Raw genomic sequence first — 25,905 nt, 5'->3', positions numbered from 1 at the left:
TATTTTTAAAGGCAAAAACTTGTGTGAGACGGTCTCACGGGTCGTATTCGTGAGACGGATATCTTATTTGGGTTATCCATGAAAAAATATTATTTTTTATGCTAAGAGTATTATTTGTTATTGTGAATATAAATAGGGTTGACCCGTATCACAGATTAAGATCCGGGAGACGGTCTCACATGAAACCCACTCATTTTTAAATTATCACGAGTCTTTTTTAAAAAATCTTTTTAACCATAGATAAAATTGAGAAGAAAAAATAAAGTAAAATTGACTTTTTAAAAGAAGTGTATTTTGATCTCTCAAAGTGAAGACATTGAGATTGACAACTAATTGTGTCAAATTAAAACTATGATGAAAATAGTTATAAAATATTTTGAAATGATATTCAAATCTCTCACTTTTCTAAAATCAAATAACTAAAAAGTTGTCTCTTTTGCAATTTTAAAGTCAAATTTCTATTACATCAAAAGGGAAAGAAGGGACCAGCAACTAAAGGCGAGGATTAGGTAAAATGGAAGATTTAGCTTTATTAATTAAAATTAAATGGTCGATTACTTGTTGTAGCTCACCTGCCAAAAAAAAAAAATATCAAGTTTAGCACGCGATGTTTAATTTAAAAACAAATTTGAGAATCCTCTCCCCAACTAAATAAATTAATTATGCTATGCCCGTATATCAAAATTTTAATAGTTATTCACTTATTTTCCTTGAAAACAATAAATAAAAACTACATCAGAGATAAAATGTAGAAACATTTGAATCCACTAAATTTTGGTAGACCGTAATTGCAAATCCCTCACCAGGAGAATCATATTTAAAATCTTCGTCGGACTTGCGACACTGGAAACAAATTGAGTGGTGCTGCTTGTATGTTATAATATGAATTATATCGAATAAACTGATGCGGATTTGATCGGACATCTTGTGCCACACGTAGAAGATTCATAGCATTATCAAACTAAGAACTACATGACATGTAAAATTAAACTATACAGATAAAATTCCTAAAGATAAAATCAAAATGCCAAGGAATATATCGATCGAAGTGCTATGGACTTCAGGACTCGGATAAATACTAGAGTACCTAATCTTTTGATTGCTCCCATGCATGAATCATATTGTATCTGTATTTTTGTCTATGTCCAGAAAACATGCAACATGGATGATAAATTGAGTACTTGTTGAATCTCTAATAGTACGGGCAATAACTCCATTTTCCAAAATGCAACTCTTTTGCAAACCTTGAGATATTGCAGAACGAGTTAACAATTACATAGAATCTACCAATATCTGTTCAGAATGCACAACAGTCTTCGGCAACTCTCTAAACAACCAGTAAAGGCAATACCCTATCAGTGTTGCTAGACAAGGCAGAGCCACATAATCTGGAAACGTATGCACAAGAGATTAGCCACGGCTCTCACCTGAATTACGAAGAAATAAAACATGAACATCTTCAGTTTATGTTGTAGATGAATATAAACAAGAAACTTCTTGATCAAGTATGTTGTGTATGCAGAAGAACTACAGAGCACTATTGTTTATGCACGTGTATCTCAAGAGAGAAGGAGTGCACCAAGATCCAAAAATAAGATGATAATATTTTCAGACCAAGAGTTGAGAACTTTAAGGGTGGAATTACTAACCAAAAACGACACTGCTTCCAAGCTGATATTCATTTCGACTTGAGATCACTTGTCAGTTTCTTTAAATTAACATTTTGCTGCTGATAAAAGCACAACAATATACATAGAATTTTCAATTGAAATGTACAGTAGAAAACATTCGCTAGATTCAGCAGGATCGACTCAATTTCTTTCACGCACCTCATAAAGCTTGATCCACCATCTATCAGCTTTCGATTGTAGTAAGCACCAAGACATAGCCATCTCATATTCAATTGTGTTAGTCTGGGAGTAATGAGAAGTAGATACAGCTTCTTTCTGGGCAGTGCAAAAAGTGACATAGGAATAAAAGGAATTTCAGAGTTGTCTAAGAGAACCATGCGCGACACAAGTCACGCAACAATAATGTACTAAAATTGTTTGATATAACGTAGACAAGAACGTGAGGGGAGAGAGAGCACCATATCCCTCTGCACTTGACGTCTAACTTTGTCGATAGCAAAATGACCAACAAACGTCGTCTGCTTTTCAGATAAGTTGGGAAGAACAGCAATGCCACCTATCAGCGGCCTGTAGAAAGAATAGTACTCAGGTATGCACTTCCTAGTAACAGGAGATCTAAACATTTTTTCCATTATCATCTGAGCTTTCTATGGACCAACTGTACTCATAGACATAGAATAACAGCTAGGGGAAAAATGTAATTCATTATAGTAAACTATGCAGAAAATTTCAGAAAAATGTGCAGTATCTGCTAGACTAATGGGCTATGCACTTCAAAGAAAAAAAGATCAGTTATGAGTCTTGTGACATCAAACATTTCTACGAAACTTTATGAACCCAAGATCAGCATGCTTTCTTCAGAGAATATTAATTTTTTAGCAAACCTGTTGTTTGGTAGCATCAAGCAACAGTCATCAAGTTCTTTAACAATTCTCTCTGCAGCTTCCCTTGTTTTAAATATAGCAAAAGCTTGACCTGAAAATTATTCAATAGAAAGACAAAACAAAACTACCACGATCATTCTTGAGACAAAAAAAGATTAAAAAAAATGGGAATGGGACCAAAAAAGGCAGTAAAACCAAAAGAAAGACAAAAGGAGCCAGTCATAGAATTAGCTTCACCTTATTTACAATTAACGAATAAGAACTCAGAAATAACAAAACTCTACTTACTGAAGTCATACCAATTCTAATTTACCTACATACCATAGTGTGGATTAGAAATAGCAATATGCTGCACCATTCTTGCTGCACAAATTTCCTCAAATGCATGAAAAACAATATCCTGAAGTAACACCATTCATTAATCACATCAGAGACTGCTTAAGAATGAAAACCCAAAAGCAGATAAAGACGCAGAAAAATCCCTTGTAATGGCACTCAACCCACCTGTTATCTGACATTTAAGAGTCAAAAGAGCCCCACCCACCCCCTCCCAAAACAAAAAGACATCAGGGATGTGAGGGTAACAAAAAATTTAATGCTTATTTATTTCTCTAAAGGCATCGATAATTCAAATTCAATTCAAATTCCACAAATGAAAGTAGATAAAGAGAGTATATTTATTGATACAAATGGAAAATGGAAAACAAATAAGAATTTGACACAAACAAACAGTTCAGAGCATCTATGAAGTGCCTTATTGAATTTAAGAAGCAAAAACGACCTAATAATATAAGCCAACAAGCAAGAAACCAAAGAGTTGGAAGATATAAAGATTCATTAAAATAGGTAAGATCTTACCTCCACTTCCCCTGAAGTAAATTCTGGATCCAAATTCTGGAACAAAACTAGTGTCCCTTCATCATGAGAAGTCTTCATTCTCTGCTCCCAAGGCTGTAAGCAGCATGAAGAATAGACTGAAGTGATGGAAGACATCTAACATAATCATAAAACTAGAGAAGTAGACAGCGAGTAACATATCTCAAGGTATCTGAAGAGATTTAAAAAAATTTACCTTAATTCGTAAATAATTTTTTTATTTATTTTTTGAGTCTGATATTTGCTATTTTTACAGAGACTACACATTGCAGATCAATGCTCACGTACACAATGTTTAACTGGGAAAACAATTTAAGATACTAATTGCCAACATGAAATCAGATATAAGACTATATAAATCCCACACCTGAAACTAATCACCGGAGAACCAAAAACAAAACACTATGAATTTTTCTTAAATGAAGCCAATAGCATAACCAAAAGTACAGTTGTCCATCCCAAACATGTCCCCTGAGCACTATCAAAGCGAAAAATCAAGAATAAACATTCAATTGAAAACCAATAGAATATTTCTACTCATCATTGTATCAAAATATAACAAATGAAGCTCAAGGCAGATGTCGTAGAACTCACCAGTTCTTTAAACCACTTGCTCTTTTCCTGCAAAAACCAAATCATCTAGCATTAGAGGAGAAACTTACCAAAACAAAATTGCAACTGCCTCTGAGACAAAATATAATGCAAAATCTTTTACACGACAGGTACAAAGTGAATATCTCGTCAGTTTTGACTACGAATGAAAATAAAATGTACTGTACGAATCATGTATCAGTTATCACTCACAGATTGCTAAAAACATAAAACTCTATCCTCACATGATTAAATGCATAAGCAAGTAAGTAGGTTCAACTCATCTTCACTGATTGTGTTGTAATGTTGTGTTTCAATTGGAAGTTTGAGTCTGCTGTCAAGACCGAGTGTACTCATTCTATGGCGGTGTAGAAAAACAAGATGTTGCATTCCAAGATTGGTTATCTTACTTGAATAAACATCATAATTAAAATCAAGTAGGTTTTTCACCAACAGCTAAGCAGAGAATATCTGGTACATTATCTTATAAGATCACCCCTCTGAAAATACCCAAGCAACATTCGACCACAACTTTAGGAAAAACAATTAGAAATTTCAAATCATAGAAGCCAAAGGAAAATAATTCATGCCCAATACACAGTAATGATTTAAAATTATTCCATGAACAAACACAACCAACATTTTATCGAAATTCTGGTAAAAGCTATCAGAAATCAAAATACTCAGCACCAAAAGTAATAATCAATGCCCATTACGCATCAATAACACTGAAACCATTGGACATACAATCAACATTTGTATTTAACTGTAAACAAGATGAAATTGTACACAAATATGAAACACTGCAGAAAAATAAGAATATCTATTGTAAATAGGAATACAGATATTTTGTGAAATTTCATAGGATTATTTTTATCCTTAGTCAAGAACTGTATATGATTAGATGCATTGCACCCTAATTATCAATAGAGTTGAAAAAAATAATAAGCAGCAAATAATTTCTCTAGCTCTTGCTCTACATTTTCTATCCATGTTTACTATTCAGGAGTCAACAGGATATTTTTTTTTTTTTGGTTACAAGAGAGGGGGGTCACCCAAGATTGTTCCCTGTCAAACAGCTATTCTTCTACACGAGCCAAATCCCGCCTTGTCTTCCTGAATGATGGTGTGCATGCCTACAGGAGGATTCCTCATCGTTATATAGCCTCTTTCCATTTTCAGAGCTTCTGCAGCCAGAAAATCCGCAGCCCTATTTTGTTCTCTGTAAATGTGCTGGGTCTTAACCTCCCAGTTTCTAGCCGGTAGGCTAGCACACAGTGAGATCAAATTGAGGAGAGATGAACACGGCATACCCTGATTGTTAAGCCATTTGATCACTAGGGTTTGCAGCAACGGTGGTGCAGTAGACGCAGAACCATAGAAACTAGAAGCTCTAAGACCATGACGGTGGTGTAGCCATGGAACCCTCACGACAAAAATGTATAGTTGCAATTCCATATCTCTTGAAAACAATATGGTGGTGTAGCCAATAAACCTTTGCAGCAGCACTAGTGTTGTCACAATTCTCTGTAAGCGAGGTGTTATCGTGATCCTTCTGTAAGTGACAGGACTTGCGCTGCAATTTCTGTCTTGGAGCTTGGAAGCTCAGTGAGCCCAACTCAATGAGCCTAAAAATCCAGCTTTTTCAGAAGCCCCAAAATTCCAGCCATAAATGCACGATGTCCTTGGAGAAAGTCCATGCTATGTAAATTCTAACGGAAAAAAATATTGTGCAAGGTATAATTCATGATTGAAACTCAATTTAAAAAATAATAGGGCTTTGAAGTGACAACGGAAATGAATATTTGAATAACATTCTGGGGCTATTATTTCAATGAAAAGGTATAATTCATCATAAACTTGTACCAATGCGCCTCAACAAAATGGGATGACTAAGAAGAAAAATATAGGGTATATTGCATCAGCACCCCTGAAAAAATTCAAAAAGCGAAAAACCCGTTGTGAAATCAACGGGCATTCAAAACCATGTTTTTTAAATCGTGCATAAAACCCCTTGCAAATGGAATGCAAACGTGTGGTTGCAATTTAAAACTTCATTAAAAGGTTTACTAAATTTCTTGCAAGTCTAAACCCTGAGTGTTCAAATTTTAGGCAAAGCTTAAATACCATCTCTCAATGAAACAATTTCATTTCCAAAGGCTAAAGAAAGTTGTCCAGTGATCATGCTCGACTCTCAACCAGTGGACGCTCTCATAACCACTGGTAACTAACAACAGTCTTACCTTAGAAGTTAGAACAGTCATCGAACTTGAAGAATGGAAAAATAGAAAACCGAGATGAACTAAGGTGTGCTCATTGCCAAAGACAAAACCGCAACAGGCTCGGATTGCTTCACAAGCAAGTCTAGATTAGAAACAAGGACATGGAAAATTCAATGGTGAAAAAATAAAGAAGATGAGGAGTCTGTTGGGTAAATTGAGAAGCTTTCATCCAATGGTGCTCTCAGGTAAATCTCTATCACCTCTTAGTTTACACGTCTTTGATGAAGTACTTGTGGTTTGATTGATTGATTTTAGACTCAGAAGCCAAAGACCATAAGGCACATGCCTCAAGTCAGTCATGTTGTATCGGTCTTACTGAGAATTTCACAACCGGGTTCGGGGAGAAAGATCGGACTTGCTGAAGAGAAGTATGGACACTACTACGTAGAAACATCATGTCAAATGTGTGTTCATTGGATACTCATCTAAATCTCAGAGTTTCCAAAGAAGAATAATCGTTTTAAAATCACTTCCAGTATAAGTATGTGTACGCGAGGAAAACGATCTAATTCCGGATCCAAAGCAAGTGCAAACTACCAATCCAACTTCAGAAAGAAGATAACAGCATATGAACCTAATTCACCTTCATCGCCCCATCCTTATAGCTAAAAATTCCAATTAAGACCTGTCTATATCCATAAGGAAAGGACAAGCTGATTCAACTTCAGAAAGGAGATAACGGTATATGAACCTATTTCACCTACAAGCTGTCTACACGGTGCTTCACTACTTAAAGACTTATCCCATAACGGAAATAATGTTCAAAGAAACTCAGAACTCGTTCTTGAAGCCTACACGAATGTGGACTACACAGGATAACTAGTGGATCGGAGGTCTACTTCAGGTTATTGTATTTTTCTAAGAGGCAGCCTAATGGCATGGCAAAGCAAGAAACAGAGTCGGACAATCAAGTGCCGGATTATTAGGGGTGAAAATCAAAATGGACGATAGGCCAATGAAACTATACTATTATAATAAACCAGCCATTAGCATTACATACAACCCACTGAACCCAGTGCAACATGACCAAACTAAACAAGGCAGACACGTTTTATCAAAGAGAAGCTAGAAAGTGGATTAATTTGTACTTGATGTGTTGCCATCAGGAGGTTAGTTACCAAAGGGACCCAACAGTATCAACTTTCAAGAGATCATTACCAAGCTAGGAATGGAAGACTTGTGTTCACCAAATTGAGGACTGTAGAAAAATTTCCTAATTTATGGATACATTAGTGTTAAAAAACTGTAAATAATTATTTTCTAAAGCTTAGGAGGGATACGACATATAATTTCCCGATTTAGTCATGATTTTCTTCCATATTTCAGATTGTGATCCCTTTATTTATGGTAGGAGTTTCTTGTACTTTAGCCTATAAAAAATTGTATCACACAAATTAAACATACAATAAAATTCACCTATAGTTTCAACTATAGGTATTAGGAGAGCAAGGCAGAACAGGATTTATCTGTATCATAGAGTTTAGACACGAGGAGAGGGGCACACTCTATTAAAGGAAGCGCTCAAAATAATGATATGCTGGAATCTAAATATCTGACGAAAAAATTTCATCATATATCACAATGTATAATGCAATATTTAGTTGTAAAGAAACAATAAAACAAAATTTATTACTAAGAGAAAATAGATGTTCATTGTCTTGCACTACATCATAGATTTACGATCTCTACATTGAAGGCACACATAAAAATGGCCTTGAACCTTTAAGGTGCACCAAAACTTGGGCTTTGTGGTTAATGTGTGGGCTTCACTAAAGGATTGCGCTTACCTTGTGTCAAGGTACAAAGGCAAGGATAGACGAACCTTGAGACTATGGGCACGCCTAGTGGGCTTTTAATCACTATGGTGTTGACCCTCCTTCACTTCACAGTTGTGCTCAACCGGTGCCATGAGTCGAACCTTGAGACTACGGGCACGCCTAGTGGGCTTTTAATAACTATGGTGTTGACACTCCTTCGCTTAACATTTGTGCTCAATCGGCGGCATGAGTCAGCTTTGCTTGTAGTTATACCACACCAAACCAAGTACGCCGGCGGTTTTTTATGGTTACTATTGAGATTTGGTCGTGTTTTTTTGACCAAAATTGTAGGTAAGAAATCGCATCCATGTTCACATGTGTCGTCCATTCGTCCAAATGGTGGCAAGCAGAGTTTGAATTTACATTTGGCTTTCACACTTGAGGAATTTGCTATATACAAACCTCATTTGCTAGATAACCCATCCAAGCTTTTTAAGCATTACAAATTGAGAGAAAAAAACATAATAAAATGATTTTTTTCTTGAGTGTTGGGAGATTCTCTTGTGTGAGTCACAAAAAAAATTTTCTTGGTTAGAACACGGAAGGTGTGATGGATTCACTGTCATCCAATCAGTTGTCAGAACTTCCGGGAGGTAAAAAAGTTTTATGTAACAAGTGGGTGTACCGGTTAGAACACGACGGTAGCATGCGGTACAAAGCAATACTTGTTGTAAAAAACGAAAAGGACGTCATTATTACACTGAGATTTTCTCACTGGTGGTGAGGTTAATCACTATCAACATTGTACTTGGATTAGTGACAATAGAAGATTTACATCTGGAACAGTTAGATGTAAAGACGGTATTTTTTCATGGTGAGCTAGACGAAGAAATGAAGAAGTCACAAGAATTTGAAGTAAGAGAGAAAGAGAAAATGGTGTGCAAACTTCGTGAGAGCTTGTACGATCTCAAACAAGTTCCAAGACATTGGTACATGAAGTTTAATGGATTCAAGAGTAATAATGGTTTCATGAGGTGTCAGGCTGATCCTGTTATGTGAAGCTTGATGGTTCTTATATCATATTACTACTATATGTAGATGATATGTTAATAAGAGGAATTTGTCTGAAGGAGATTGATAAAATCAAGAAATAATTGGCTATAAAGGATTTGGGAGCTTCAAAGCAAATCCTTGAAATGAAGATCTTAAAAGATCAGGTGATTGGAATTTTGATGCTTGAGAAGATTCCTAGAGGCTAGATGTATGAATCCAACCGATATGCTTACAAGGTCGTGATAATTGAAAAACTGAAGTAGTGTTCGACTTCAGTTGGACTCCATCTATAAACTCGTGGGGAGGGGGGTATGAGCTACTGCATTGACTGGTGTGAAGACATGATTGAAATTTAAGTCTTCAAGTAGGAGAATCGTTAAGATTGGGACATGTGTTTTTCTTACCAAAATCGTAGGCAAGAAAATTGTGTCCATGTTCATGTGTGTACTCCAATGCGAACGTCCACACTACCGTCCAAATGGTGGCTAGCAAATTTAGAATTTACATTTGGCTTTCACCTTGAAAATTTTGCTATATATTTATATATAGCTCATCTCCTAGATAACTCATCCAAGCTTTCTAAGTATTGCAAATCGAGATAACAAAACATAAGAAAATGATTTATTTCTCGAGTGTTGGGAGGTTCTCATGTGTGAATTAAAAAAAAATATTTTCTCGATTATACTCGGTTTGAGATTGTGAGATATTGAGTGTTTTGATATAAACTCTGTAAAAATTTTCCTTTTTATTAAATTTTTGCAATAGCTCCGTTGACGTAACTTTTATTGGGTTAACCACTTAAATCTTTGTGTTTTTTTATTGTTTTATTTCGCAAGTTTTGATACTATATTATCATCATGATCGCCGTTGCTTCGGCGTAATCCATAACAGTTACAATGGTTGCGGCGAGATAAAGGTAGGAATGTGGACGGATAAAAGTGGGAGGCGAAAAATTTATTAGGTAGAACCAAATCTAGATTTTTGACAACATTTTTTTAGTTAAAATATAAAAGTGTTCAAAAAGGTTCATGTCATGTATCTTTTACTTCTACTAGTTGGGAAAATGTGTTGTGTAAGTACATATATATACTCAATAAAGTGAATGAAAAAAGTGGAGAGGATGCTATAGCATTGTGTTTCAATCATGTTTATGCAAATGATCACATTATGGGAACACATAGCATGAATAAATCTAATTTGGGTTTTTTTTGGGAAAGGTGCACTTTTCTTGTGCCTATTGCCTTCCACAAAGGTGCAAAATGGGGCTCACCTTCATGAATGCTAGAGCCCAAACCGATTAAAGTGATAAACGTAGTGCTTGCATCCATCTTCCACCTAGGTAACAATCTTTGATAACATCGTTCATCTAAAATCAAAGTTCCAATTGTTGACCAAAAGTTTGAACTTTACAATATGAAATCTCAATCATCCAAGTGCTCCATCTTATTCAACATAAAGACCATTAATTTAGCTATTATAGGTCATCATGTGGATTAGGATGAGAACAATCTATTTTTTATTATCTCAATTGAAGCTCCATGTGAAGATAAACTATTAAGTTTAAAAAAGGTTCAAAAAACATAAGAATGTTCGAAGCTCAACTTACGGCAATTGGTCTTCTAGTTGCTTCAAATATTTGGCCATCAACTTTCCGATCTTTGCCTTTATCTAATGCAATTGACGATTTATATAAGTTGCCATAAGGAGACTTGCTCATAGATTGAAATTGATCATCTTTAGAAGAGTTGAAGTCAAGCTTACCCAAGGTTTTAGGAAGTCTTGATTTATTCTTGTCCTCCTTGATAGTCACATGAGTATTTGACTTCTTCATTTCACTTGGAGATTGCTTAATTTCACTAGCCGGCCTTTTAATTTTGATGGATTTGGGAGAGCTTTTATCCTTATTATTTTCGGGGGAATTGTTCAATTTTGCTATCCTTGAAGACTTTTCTACCGACGGACGCAAATTTTTTGTCGTCGTTGGATCATTTGTGTTTCCGACAAAACTCTTCTCATGATCCACATCATGTCCAACACTCGATTTTTTGTTGGATGAATAAGCATCCGCCTTTAAAAGTGTATTCTTCATTTCAATCGAACCTTTAAGTGATTTTCCAGCCAGTTTTGAATCCTCCTTTCCCGTCCCAACAAAGCTATCATCGAGTTCAACTTTTGCTTGTGTATTAGAGGAAACAACCCGAGCCACCGGAGACATTGCATCATTTCTAGGAACAATAGAATTCTGCACCCCATTTGTGCATTGGTCCTTTGCTAATGTGACCATGTCATCAATTCTCACCCTCTTTGAAGGTTTTTCATCTATATCACCTAATTTTCTCGCAGATTTCATACCCTCTTCAAACTGAGCCTGAATGACAAGTGGTTTCACCTTGCACCCAACATTTTTTGAACCCAAAACCTTTAGCTTCTCATCAGTCTCCATTGCCTCTTCATCTTTACTGGAATTTACATGAGCATCCAAATAAGATCCCCCAGATGCCGCTTCTTTACTCGATGATACACCTTTTGTCTCCCCAAGTAAACTTTCCCTTTTAGTCTGCAGTCGTTTCACATCTCTAACCTCTTTTTTTTCCACTGTATGATCAGAGTTTTCATCAGGCGTCAGATTTTTCAATTGTTCGGTTGTGTTTTTACCTGCAAACATCGGTATTTCTCCACCTGCAGTAACTTCAATAGTCTTGAAGCTCTCTTTACTGTTAAATACAAACTCGACTGTGACAACAATGACAAGACAAAGGCGTAAGTGATGTTAATTTTTAAAAATAAATGAAAATTACAACCAAAGAGAAACATGCATCTAAAGTTTCAAACACATAAAATCAACATGATAGAGAACAACCTTGAGTCCCACCAACAGTATCATTTAACTGGTCTGATATTGTCAGGCTTTTAACATCAAAACTTCGGTAGTAAACATAATTGGCCATTTGAAGCTCTTCTGCAGTAGGTTGTCGATTTCTCCTGTCCCTTGAAATACAGATAATGTTGCATTTGCCAGCAATTGCTTCCTGTTTTTATTAATGGAGACATGGCAGCTTCCCAAGTCAATTCACAATTGAGTAAATGGATGACAATATCACAGAAGCATAAACTGAAGTTACACGAGGTTTTCGCTCAAAAGGACCTGATTACTAGAAGATCACACAATTATAATGGAACCATTTTCAATCAAATAAGATTTGAAGAAATGGAGAACTCAACCAATCACATCTAGACCCCACATAGTTATTAAAAGCGTTCGCCTGTATGTCGCCTAGCCAGGCGCACCCATTGAAACCCAGACGCAGCACTTGAAACAAGTGCGCTTAAAGCGTGCGCCTCTGCCTAAGCGTGCGCTTTAAAAAATGAGCTGATATTTTGTAAGTAAATAAAAATTAACTCGAGCTCAACCAATGTTGAAGCTCAATTAGCAAAGTTCATGATTATTTAATGATAAAAGAACTCTGTTGTCACTCTTTATCCAAGACTTTTTTATCAGAAAGTTCAGAAGTCTTCTATGCAAACTTTTACTGTCATTTTCCCCCTGTGATATGATGATGATATAGTTGAGAAAGATAAGAAAAGTTTGATGATTTAGATGATACTGTAATCTTCTATACAATCTTTTACTCTAATTTCTTCTACACTCATGACTCACCATGGTTATGGAAGATGATGATAATGATGATGATTATATAGTTGAAGAGGATGAAGAGGAATTTGATGATTTAGATATTTTAAGTTTTTTTCCCTTTATATACTATGAATTGATGACTTACTAATGAATTTTAGATGATTAAAATTTTTTCCCGGTTATGATTTACGCTACATTATCTATTAATGAATTTTTATTTATAATGTTTGTTATCTTTGTGAAAAATATTTAATTTATGTAATAATATAGATTTATAGTATAAATCCCTTTATATATTGAATTTTAAAATTTATGTCAAATGTTTACTTCGATAAAACATGTGTTTCGCCTTGCGCCTTAGCGCTTTACTGCGCCTTGCGTCCTAAATAACTATTAGACCACAATCCGTCAAGGAAACCACATAGGAATTCAAGAGTAAAATTTGAAGGGTAAAAAGGTAGAGAAAGATCTATAACTGCATAAAAGCTCCTCACAACCCTGCGAACAAACTTGCCATCTTTCCACTCGCAGGATCCTAAAAACCTCACCATACTTTATGTTCCATCTTAATAAAAATCCACCTAAAAAACCAGCAACCCCAACAACAATGCAAATATAATTATCTAAGATTGTGTCTGGTTCCAAGATTTCATTTGGATTGGTTTGTCATCTATCTTATTACGTTTAGTTACCAAATGCAACATCCTTGATAAATGTTGGGCCCATATTAAAACACTGTTTTTATTTTATTATGAATCCTTTCAATTTGGAGTGAGTTTTAGTCTTTATTTAAATAAGTTCTTGACAAGAATGCATAGATCTTGAGCCTGCCTTGGAAATGCCCAATGAAATCCCAGCTCGTTTAAGGCTTTTATCCAAATAGCACCGGAGAAGGAGCTATGTAGGAGTAGATGATCTTGATTTTCCTCATGCTTCCGGCATAGACAACACCAATGCGGCCTTAATACGTAGTCAGGCCATCTTCTTTGCACTGATTCACATGTCGGTAATTTCTCCAGGACCACGATCCATGAGAAAATTTGATCCTTTTGTAGGACGTGTACTTTCCAGATATATTATTAAAATAAGGGAATAATGCGAAATTTGATAATGGAAAGAACGAGTTGTAAAAAGATCTAACAGAGAACAAACCGGAACTATCTCCCTCCCAAACTCTAAAATCTTTAATCCTAGACTCTAATCTTCCCCTCTCTAGTACTCCTAAAAGAGAAGTGAACTCAAGGAACTCAACGTCGTTCAAATCTCTTCTAAACCTCACATCCCAACTGAAAGACTGACTTTCACTGCTATCGACAAAATCTACGAAGTTGCAAATAGGTTTATTAGTTGAAGTGCATATTTGAAACAAAGATGGAAAACGGTCTTTGAACGATAACTCCCCATCCCAAACATCCTCCAAAAAACGAATGATATTGCCTTGTTTGAGTACCGCCCTTATGAGTTGATGAAAAGCCGGGTAAGAACGAGAGATACATTTCCAAGGGCTTCTGAAAGTCGCTTTCCCCGCCAACCCCATATCCCACCCGTTACCCTGAAGACCATATATGCTCTTGATTACTTTTTTTCCACAGCGTTTTCTTTTCCACCGAACATCTCCACCACCACTTACCAAGAAAAGCCTTATTCCTGATGCAAATGTTCCTCACTCCCAATCCTCCTCTGTCCATCGGTTTACTTACTTGCTCCCACCCGACAACATGACAACTTTTGTTATTGAATATTACATTAATTAGTATAAATCATAAAAAATAAGAAAATCAATTCTAGAATTCAAAATTTCATAGGATATTAATAAAAAATAATTAAATGAACAATCAGCAAAAAAATAAAATTTTTGAAAGAAAATATGAAAATATATATCGAGACACATTTCGAAAATTTGAGAAGGTGATAGAGACAGATGAGAGGAGAGAAGATAAGAAGAGATGTTATGTGAAGCGACAGAGAGATAAATAAATAGCTTATGTATGAGTTAGAAGTTTTAAAAATCCATTCAAATCTTTGGGTTGGACCTAATACAATTTTTGACAATTTATAGTTGTACCTTAGGCTTTAATGTTTGTATATTAATGAATTACATGAAGTTATTAAAAGACTATTGAAAATTTGAATACCTCTAGACTTTCATAGAGTTTTTAAAAGCAATGTTGAATATGACTTGACTTTTTAAAAGTCTATGAAAGTCTATTTTGAATACCACTAGACTTTTATAAAGTATGCAAGGTTGTGAATGGCGGGAGGAGGTGGCGGGGCGGTCACTACCGCCTCGGCCGCCTAGGCGGTGTCCAGACGGTTGAATTTTTTAAGTAATTTTTTATAGATAATCATACAATATAATCATAAATAGTCATTTTTTTTTGTAAAATATGCAATTAAATAATATTTAAGCACAAAAAAACTTCATACAATATAATATCATCTAGATAATGTGCAATTAATAACGATTCATCATCATATTAATTTTATTATGCTAACAAAGTAATATAATTACTTTTACCAAAAAACTAATTTTAAATTTTAAAGTTTCAATCGATTATTCATCATTAGAACAAGTAGTCTCAATCTTTTTTTGTCCTCATCGGATGCTTTAGGATATGCTTCAACTTGTCCTACAATACCCGCAATATGATGCTTCATCCTATAAACTCCTCCTTTAATAAACCTCTTACACAACTTGCATGTGATCCAATCCTTTTTCTTTTTATTATACAACACTCCATATTCCCAAACAATATCATTAGACTTTAGCTTAAATTCCAACTCCAGTTGTTTATCGTTTTCCGCCATTAATCTTCAACAATAAATCAATAATAAAATAATAATAGGAAAAAAATTTAATTTTTGAAATCACAAAATCTGAAATATTATAAAAAAAGTATGATAAATAATAAATATGCAATGCCTAACCTAAATATTTTGACTGCTGGCGGCGGCGGGTGACAGACTGTGTGGTGGTGGTTGAGACTTGAGAGTGAAAACCAAAAAATAAAATAAAGAAAATGAGGTATGCTAGGGTTTTGATATTTAAAATTAGTTGACTTTGACTAGATTTTTAAAATTGTTGACTACAACTTCAAAATCTTGATTGTCCGCCTCGTCCGCTTGCTCGTCGCCTCGCCCGCCTCACCCCGCTTCCCCAGCGCCATATAGCTTAGGCCGCCTAAAACACCCGCCTCATATATAGGTGGTGCGGTCGAGGGCCGCCTACCAGGCGGCCGTCTCGACCGCCATTTAGAACACTGAGAGTATGCAAAAGTCTTAATTGAATACCTCTTGATTTATAAAATCTACAAAAGTCATTAAAAATCAATAAATCTCCTATATTGAATACACCCCCCTTAATAACTTCATGGAATTCATTAACATACAAACACTAAAGCCTAAGGTACAACTATAAATTGTCAAAAATTGTATTTGGTTCAACCCAAAGATTTGGATGGATTTTTAAAACTTCTAACTCATACACAAGCTATTTATTTCTCTCTCTGTCGCTTCACATCACCTCTCTTCTTATCTTCTCTCCTCTCATCTATCTATCGCTATCACTCTCTCAAATTTTCGAAATGTATCTCTATATATATTTTCATCTTTTTTTCAAATTTTTCATTTTTTGGCTGATTTTTCATTTTATAATTTTTTTATTTTAATAGCATAAAAATTTTGAATTCTAGATTTGATTTGTGATTTTTAATTTATGATTTATACAAATTAATGTAATATTCAATTATAAAAAAAGATGATCCAAAAAAATGACGCTTAATTCTTAATAATTGAATATCCTCAAAACAACCATGATTTTTTAAATTGTTTTTATCATTTTCAATTAATATGTAAGCTTTGATATTTTTATACAAAATTATATCCGCAAAATGATAAATAATATTCTTTTCACATGTATATTATCAATTCGAAAACAAGGTTACAGATTAATCAATTGACGTATTTTTAAAAATTTACAAACATGCATACTGTAATGCCCGAGAATTTGATCCTAATAATCTGTAATTATTAAATTATAATTTGACATGATTATAAGAAGATTAATCGGAACACTGGTTTGAATTCGATATAAAAAGATGTATGTGCGAGGGCTAAGCTCTCGCGCATATGCGCAGCCTAGCAGGGCGCATATGCGCGAGATGTCCAGAGGGCCTCGCGCATATGCGCGACCTGTACCCGCGCATATGCGCGAGACAACCCGAGAGTTGGCAATTTTGAGTAAAGGCCTCGCGCATATGCGCCAAGATGTGTCGCGCATATGCGCGAGCTACCGTGGAATCGACGCGCTGAGACATTATGTCTCGCGCATATGCGCGGAGGAGGGTCGCGCATATGCGCGATACGTGCAGCACAAAGGCATGGCCCACGTTTTGGAAAACATGCACGGTATATATATATATATATATACATACGAAAGTAAAGAGAAAATCAGAAGAAAAAGAAGAAATCGAGACCCTTTTTCTAATTTGATTTTAGAATTCGATTTGCGATCAATCCGTCCGTTAGATTTTAAATCCGACTTCGATACTATGATTCTATCGACGTGGACTACAACTGGACGTAAGTTTTACTACGTTTAGACATGTTTTGAAATTATGATGTTGTTAGAATTGAATACACGTCATATATGTTGTTCTTGACATATTAGACAGCGTAGAATCGAAGTCAGATTAAGAAACAGACTCAACATGGAATTGTTATGATTTTCAGAATGAGATTGACTAGAATTGATGTCAGATTTGTATGGGGATTGATTATAAATTATTGGAACTGGTATATACTGGTTTGGTATTACCGGTATCGCAAGATTGTACTGTTATACTGTCAGAATTTGATAAAACAGATATGTCGTGATTTGATTAGAATATTGATACAGTATATTGGTATTGTCATTGCCAGATTGAACAGTGACAGACTTTGAGTCAAGACTTCGATTGTATCAGAGCGACAGCAAGAAAGGTATAAATAAATGTTGATTCGGGATTGCACAACTCGAGTTAGGTTTGACTTGAGTTTCCCTAAATCACATACTTTATTTTATCGCATTGATATTTGCAAATTATCATATGATATGTTTAATTTGTTGAATGATAGCAGAGCCAGAGTTTGAGTCTAGGGCAGACCAGCCATAGCTAGGGCAGCAAGCCATAGCTAGGGCAGCATCGCCAAGTCTTGACAGAACCGCTAAGACCCTAGACTTACGGTGTATCGATGAGCTTAGATGTAGATCGACGTCTATTGTAGACATTCGATACAGCATACCAAAGTCTAAATTAGATCGGGATCCCTAGATTAGAAATGAGATATGATTAGATAACGAGTCATTGATTCATGTAGTCAGATTAGATACATGTGTTGATGTTTGTTTATGCTTTTATATATGTTTTATATGATTGCATGCATACATTGTTTATACTGGGATTTTATTCTCACCGGAGTTATCCGGCTGTTGTCGTGTTTGTATATGTGCATGACAACAGGTAGGACAGGTTCAGGGTCACAGAGGTGAAGAAAGATCGAGATTAGAGTGGAGACTACGGACTTGAACTATAGATAGGGTTTAAACACTTGATAGTTAGTTGTTGAACCTGAGATGTAAACGATTGTATGTTGTATCAGATTTATACTTTTATACTGTTATGTATAGGAGTTTGATTCCATTACGATTCCGCATGTAAAAAAAAAATTAGACCATGTTTATTATAATTGATTAAATTAGTCTCAATGACGATTAAGAAGATGATTAGCGTCCGGGTCCCCACACATAAACACATATAAGGATTAAATGATTTAACTTTTAAATAAGTAAACTTATTTATTAATATAAATATTAAAAAATTATTTCAAACTGAATATGTTTATATGTCAATTAATTATTAGTTCATAATATGTTATAATTAAGTACAAAATTTATAAAATTTATAATAAAAAATTCACAGAAGTCTAAAAAAATCTTGCAAAAAAATCTACATGAATCCACATAAATCTGTTTATAAATATGTGAGATTCTGTAAAAGTCAATAAAAATCTCAAATCCATAAAAATCTATCATTTGAAAAAGTCATTAAAAGTCATCAAAAGTTTGAATTGAATACACCCCACTAATAATTTGATTGATTGAAACTACATATTCAATTGTACCCTTAAGTTGAAGCGTGGAATATGCCTAAATCTTGGAAGAATAATAAAACACGATATCAACACAGATGCAGTTCCTTCATAAAATAGCAACCATTCTTTAGATTCCGCATGAGTTCAACCTTGTATAATTATTCCAGAAAGTTCTTTACTGATGTTAGCCCAAACATTTCAACAGCCAACAATACTTTATGTAAAATAGGCTTAAAGGCAGACCGAACACTCCATACAGCTTGCGTGAAATAGAAGGCAATCCCCACTACAGATCAGCACTATATGTTTCTCGTGTCATATGATAGTCGTTCTCTTTTGTATGGATGCTATTGTAGTTATTGAAGATGCAAGATACAAGATTATCATAAAGCCTAGGAGCAAAGTGAGGAATGAGCATTATTGAATGATGCACACTTTATTTGGTATCTAGTTTGCCAACCATCAAACTACAACAAAACAAATATTTGTTAAGAGTGCAAGAGAAAATGAATATCACCTTTAAATTCAATTTGAATTTAAAGTATGCACTTAAAGTATGCATTGAGCCTTTTAGTGCATCAAGGCTTATGCTTCTGTCCAAGGCAGGAGATGTACTAAGGGTTAAGCATTGGCTTCCATCCAGAGCAAGGGACAAGCCATACACACTGAACCTAGGTGGAGAGTTATGGAATTTGAATAACTATGAAATACTATATATTCTTCACCTCAAATACTAATCACTCTACTGACTATCGAAGTTGTCTACCAGTTTTGCATGATAGCCATTCTTCCACAGAACAACATTTCATGTGGCCCATCTTTTATGGCAATATGCATTGGAGGTCAAAGAAGTGATGAAAAACACATCAAGTGCAAAATAGAAACAAGTTTTATGACAGAGCAGGTCATCAAATTTGCTTCACGCCAAAACTAAAAATAAACAACAAATATTTTCAAAGGTAAAAATTTAATATTGGCTATTGACTCGCCAAATTTTGACGGGTAGAGTTTAGTTGACAGGATGGACACGTCACATTTGGGCTCACATAAAGATGAAAAAATTCAGCAGCCTGCCCATCCAACAAGTAACTGTGACAGCCCAACATAAACCAAACACAGTGGCCTAAACCTAATTCACTATTGACCGCCAAATCTAACCCAAAGACTTGGATACCACTCCTTCCTCAACTGCAGGGGATTAACTTACCAAAATTCAGAAGCCCCTACCCCCAACATAAACCAAATAGCAGTCCAAACCTGGACACGAAATCTCGTTTGAATCCGCTATTGCCCGCCAAATCTAATGAAATAATTATGATGTCACTCCTTCCTCGACTGCAGGGGATCAATCGTAGCAATGAAACAGAGCATTTGCTCTTCAAGGAAAAATAGAATTCTGGGAGAGTTTTTTAATCACTCTTAAGAAATCAACACATTGTTTGCTTTTGATTTCATTTCCAACCCCTTCCCCAAGAGTTTCGATCATCTTACACAAAGGACTTGAAATATCAACACAAATTTCTTTCCCAACGCCTCCCCGAGAGTTTTAATCAGCTTACACAAAGGAATTGAAATCTCAACACACTAAACCTTCACAAGTTTTTTCAGTTCTATGACTTGTAAATGAGGAATCACAATCCCAATCTCAACACGAAAGGTTCTAGCTCCATTGTAATGGATGAGCATGACCAACTTAGAGAACTACAAATTGGATCGCATTTTACATCTGGAAACTATCTATTTGGACTTTCATGATTTGCAGAACTCCATAGCAGAACTCCTTATAAATTTCCCATGGCTTTACAGATATTGAAATGAGCAAAATATTTCACTCTCAATTTTAGATATGATGGAATGAGTGACAAGGAACAACCATAAATAAGCTTCTTAATGGCTTCAATGAAGCGATAAGAGGAAAACGATTTAGCAACCGAAACTAGGACTCAATGTCCTTCATTGGGTTCAGTTAGAAGCGCACCCCAATCAGTAACAACACAACCAATCAAGTAACGACACTTTCTTCTATGATCCAACACAATTGAAACTACAATTTATAATCCTTGTTGAGTCTTTTATCCCTTGAATGTCCAATGATTGCACCACGTGGAAACAACATGAGGATGAAGTCACTCGAATGTCTTATGCAGAAGAAGTCCACGTGCAAACAAAAATCGATTACATTGAAAGATGATAATGATAATGCGCTCTGATCTATGTCATTGCGACATTGCCACACCTTTAATTTTTGTCACAAAAATCTGAGCTCCACCAATCATTTGAGTTAGAACCAATGACATAAATACCACACGTACTATTGAACATCGTACTATTGAGGATACACAATCTTTTCTTCACGTTCCGATCTTATTCTTTACGTCATTTCCAAGCTCTACACTAAAGCAGGTTTACTTAAAATACCGATCCCACCTTGATCATGAAGATTTTTTTTGTTATTGTTGCTACTCGTGTAGTCCTGTTGGTTCGCCTGATACATCCACCTGAAACTACCACATTTGGACTCTTGTCTACTCATTCCATCTCTATTCCACACTCCACTTTGATGACATGGTAGTTTTAAATCGGAATGAATGATACGGTTGTTTGACTACCAAGCATATCTACATAGTTTATAGTTCTATTCTACATTCGAACTTTGTAATTAGTTTTGACTTTTGTACTTGGTTTTGCAAGCCGTCACTGGTTAAGATGAGTCTACATAAATGTATTCGTTGTTACAATTGGAAGATAAGAAAAATGAATGGTTCTAGTTTCCCTGTGGTTTCGTTTTCTTATTTTCTTCAATTCTTGGTGTCAAAACTCGCTTGAAGAGTGATCCCACAATCCACTTACTCAAATCTTTAACTGTGTGATTGGATCATATCACACTCACGTAAACAAAATATGAAATATATATGTATAACAAGGGAAATGTCGATTGAAGTACAAAAATAAAGGAATTAATAGACCAAAATCAATAATTTAGCATAGATTTCAGACAAAAACAAAGTTCATATGAAAATACCAGATGATTGACATTTGCAAGACCGCTGCCATCACCACAGGCCAGAAAAATTTCGTTCTCTAGCGTTACAGTATCTCCTAGATGATTAGAAATCTCCCTGGGCCGGAAAAACCAATGAACCTTCACCTTTTTTGATGTCCCAGAATGTTCCCAAATTTTTACAAGCTTTCCAATATAGGGGGGCTGGCCGTGCTTGTACATGTACACGGAGTCATATAAATGGTATTCCTCGCCATCATAAACAAATGATTCATAAAACTGTACATTTTTATTTTTGTTCCCCACGCCCTTTTTTTTAATCCACCTAAACTCGGGCTCCTCCATTTTCTCCTCTGCGAGACCAGAAGACATGTTTTCACACAATTAACAATATACTCTGCACTTATGAACCTGAAAAGTCGCAAAAAGAAACAGCGAGACTTTGGGCTTAGAGATTTGTTTCTAGCAAGGGCTCCAACATTGCACCACGAATTTGCAGCTAAACACATATAACTACATTATAGGATGATCTTAGCTTTTATTTTGTATTAGCCAACTGTAATAGTGAAAACATGAATCAAAATCCATAAGCATGTAATAAAAAATTAATGATATTCTTCAAACGTTTTGAGTGTAGGTTGAAACATATAAAAGAAAACGAATGCAAAAAGGAATGTGCTAGTCAGCCGTCGGCATAAAGATCGACAATTCTTTAATAGTCCTGGGTGAAAAAAAAAAGAGAAAAGAAGGCAATTGCTAAGAATAATGCATATGAAACTTGCAGACAAAGCAGTATTTGGGGGCGGCGACCAAATAAACCCTAAAACTGCAGAAACGTTGAGATTTTCAATTTTACGCTCAGCTCAAACACACAGCAGAAGATTGGAAAAATCAAAGAGCACATTAACTGAAATTATGATGCTCCATAAAAATGCAAAACCATGAAAAATAACTATTAAAAAAAACAAAAGGGCAATTGATGCAAACCGCTAACAAGCACGCGAAAACATCGATTGATTGAGGACACGGTAATTCGGACACCTCCAGGAACCTTTAAACCGCGGGGTAATAATGGTTGGAGTATTCGACGAATGTGGTGAAATTTGAAGGTGTTTTTTTTTCAGATACGGAGGATTAGGTTGTGTGCAACAGCGCCGAGGATTTACAATATTCAAGTCAGCACGTAGCACGGATGTATATATAATATTTTTATAATTTATTTAATTTATATTTAAACGATGATTAAAATACAATTATACGAAATAGCGAGAGATTAAATTATAATTTTAATATATACCAAAAAAATCGAGAGAAATTAAAAACAAGAGTAGGCTACAATCAGGGTTGATGTTTCAGGGAAATATCCTAGGATATGGATAAAACCAAATTCATATCCAAAGAGATCAAAGCATGATATGAATCCAGGGCTCTTGTCTCAGTTTATACCACATCATCCAGCTTCCCAGAAATTTCAGAAGTACCTAAATAGATCCAAGAAGCTGTTCATAAAACTTAAGCAAATAACGATTATTTGTCAAGAGGAGACACTCTGGAGTTATAATTCTTCAGTACAGCCCCAAAACCAGCAAGTAAAGGCTCACACGAAGTCTTTCATTTTATCAAGTTAAGGAGGCCTGATACAAATGTTCAGAATTTTTTTATCAAGGATCCTCCAACAGAAGAACACCAATTGTTGCTTCAATAACTGAAGAGTAGGTCTATGGGTCTGTCTTACTGAAATGGATAAAATCAAGTTTTCATTCAAATTTTATCATAATTCTTTAAATGGATCGTTCCTGTTAAACACCATGACAGAAAAAACAAGTTTTGCAGAAGATTTATTTGAAAAGAAAAGAAATCTCCTTTGGAATATCAAGCTGCCGGGAAGTAAAGAAACTCGTCAAAAATTCTGTAACATGGCACATGTGGAAAGATGATCAGAGAATATCTGCCATAGTGCCCAAATGAAAAGGAGCCAGAATTCGGCAAGGGCTTTAGACCTCGGTAAGACATGAAGCATCATGCAGAGACATGGCCAAGTGGTGAAGGACCACAACTAGGGGTGTGCAATCGGTCAGAACCGAACCGACCGAACCGAACTTTTCGAAAACGAACCGACCGATTTATTTTTTGGAAGACCGAACCGATCGAATTTTGAAAATAAAACCGAGGAAACCGAACCGATAAAAATTCGATTATTTCGGTTTTCGACCGAAATAACCGATTTTTTTATTAAATAAACTTTTTAAATATATTTACACAAAACTACAACTGAATTTAATACATGATTCAAATATACAGAGATAATCAATTCACCTAGCCTAAGTTTGATCAATTAAAAAACGAAGACAATTTAACACAATTTTTTGAGGAAATGGGATTTTGTTTTCAACTTGGGTTTCCAACTTTCCATCGTGTAAAAAGCCCAGTAGAAATAAAAATGCATCATATCCAAATTTTAGGCCCAACATATTTTATATATATATATATATATATATATATATATATATATATATATATATATATATATATATATATATATATATATATATATATATATATATATTTATATATATATATATATTTATATATATTCGGTTTTATCGGTCTAACCGATTTTTTTCCCAAAAAAACCGAACCGAACCGAACCGAATAAACCGATTAAACCGAACCGAATTTCTAAATTTTTTCGTTTTTCGGTTTTCTCGGTTTGACCGATATTTTGCTCACCCCTAACCACAACCATGTTTTTCTCGGAGACATCAAAAGTTTAAGATTCATCGACTAAAATAAGTGGACATATGACCCTAATCACTTTTCTTTGGGGATAACAAAAGATAAAGATTCCCCGATAAAAGCAAGTGGACATGTAAATTTCTCACTACCAAAAAAAGAATTTGAAACCCAATTACAGTTATAAATAAAGAGTAAATGGGAACAATAAAACTACACAAGATTTAAACCGAAGTTGAGAACAAAAGAAAATGTATTACACATATCTTAAAGTTTCCAAAGGACGGATTAAGACAACAAGAAAGCAGCTGGTGATTTTCAAAGATCTATACAAACTTCTAAAAGAAGGAGTAATGAAATCTCAGCTGATATGATCCAGACCCATATCTACTATTTATGTCATGAGATAAAACTGGATGAACAAGCTGTTTCTAGATTAAGAATCTAGAAAAAAGACAATTCAAGAAAAGTGGAGGGGCCACTCAACCACTCACTCCAATCACTCAAGAGATAGTGCCAAACAATAGCCGGAAGGCATTAAAGAAAAAGATTTTGAAGTTCGGAAATCAAATCCGCAGAGGGCTTCTATAAATAAGAAGGCAGAAGGAAGATGAAGGTATCACTCAACCTCTTCATTTTCTTTCAAAAGAAGTTGCAAAATTTCTCTTTCAAGTTTATGTGTGTTTATAGATCGGCTATTATTAGTAGCTAACAAGTTTCTCTTCCTCTACAGGAGGTTACTATGTAATAATAATTTGTTATGTTTGAATAAAAGAAACAAGGTTTTTGCTCCTCTCATGTATTAGTTTAAAATTGAACTACTTTACTATACACCCTGAGGTAGGAAACGAAACAAGGTTGTGCTAGGTGTTGTTGAAAGAATCTACGTCATGAACCATCTGTTGCGACTGCGTGGTTAGGCTGTGATGAACAGTCTGTAAAACTCGATGGACATAACCCGACGATACTCCGGTCAACGAGGTAAATAATTCAATTTATTATACGGAAGCATGATGGGCCTTATAAAAAAAATCGATCATTTGAGCATGGTATGTAGGTGGAAACCTTGGGTAGTTGTATGTCTTGAGACTATATGTCTGTAAAAACAGTCTCGATACGTATAGCAATGCCATGTACCAAAATCACAAGAATTAAGGATGATTTTGAAAATTTTAGGAAATTGGGGAGATAAAACAAAGTTTTAGAGAGATAGGGAGTGAAGAGAAAGTTGAGTTTGGAAAAAGGGAGTTATTATAATTTTCCTTGTAAAATAATCTATATGTGTACTTTTTTTAATTGACGTGGCAACATTTTCTCGCATGCTCCGCACT

General features: G+C 35.1%; 1 protein-coding gene across 3 annotated transcripts; it reads right to left on the bottom strand.

Moving 5' to 3' along the window:
• Nucleotides 1-1,393: 1,393 nt before the first annotated feature.
• Nucleotides 1,394-23,006, bottom strand: LOC140812437 (protein ANTI-SILENCING 1). Of its 3 annotated transcripts, none has more exons than XM_073170699.1 (13): nt 22,829-23,006; nt 21,863-22,252; nt 11,935-12,103; nt 10,836-11,807; nt 10,681-10,742; nt 3,986-4,012; nt 3,374-3,466; nt 2,837-2,915; nt 2,516-2,606; nt 2,090-2,198; nt 1,830-1,946; nt 1,646-1,729; nt 1,394-1,422 (listed from the first exon to the last, which is right to left on the bottom strand). In XM_073170699.1, exons 2-12 carry the CDS (start codon nt 22,211-22,213, stop codon nt 1,679-1,681), a joined length of 2,121 nt encoding a protein of 706 aa, XP_073026800.1. In that variant the 5' UTR covers nt 22,214-22,252; nt 22,829-23,006; the 3' UTR covers nt 1,394-1,422; nt 1,646-1,678. The 3 variants fall into 3 exon arrangements, with proteins under 3 accessions (XP_073026800.1, XP_073026802.1, XP_073026801.1); XM_073170701.1 differs by having other exon boundaries at nt 1,646-1,726; XM_073170700.1 differs by lacking the exon at nt 22,829-23,006 and having other exon boundaries at nt 21,863-22,773.
• Between the last annotated feature and the right edge of the window lie 2,899 nt (nt 23,007-25,905).

Source organism: Primulina eburnea, chromosome 14 (genome assembly GCF_022965805.1).
Source record: "Primulina eburnea isolate SZY01 chromosome 14, ASM2296580v1, whole genome shotgun sequence".
NCBI classification, from domain to species: Eukaryota; Viridiplantae; Streptophyta; class Magnoliopsida; order Lamiales; family Gesneriaceae; genus Primulina; species Primulina eburnea.
This window is presented reverse-complemented; position numbering and strand designations above follow the sequence as displayed.

Bases quoted from the DNA above. Each gene is read 5' to 3' on its own strand.
- LOC140812437 (XM_073170699.1), bottom strand. From the start codon at position 22,213: ATGTCTTCTGGTCTCGCAGAGGAGAAAATGGAGGAGCCCGAGTTTAGG. The intron at 3,467-3,985 runs GTGAGTTCTACG...TGCTGCTTACAG, and splicing joins GCAAGTGGTTTAAAGAACTG to CCTTGGGAGCAGAGAATGAA. The intron at 2,199-2,515 runs GTTTGCTAAAAA...TTCTTTCTACAG, and splicing joins TTGATGCTACCAAACAACAG to GCCGCTGATAGGTGGCATTG.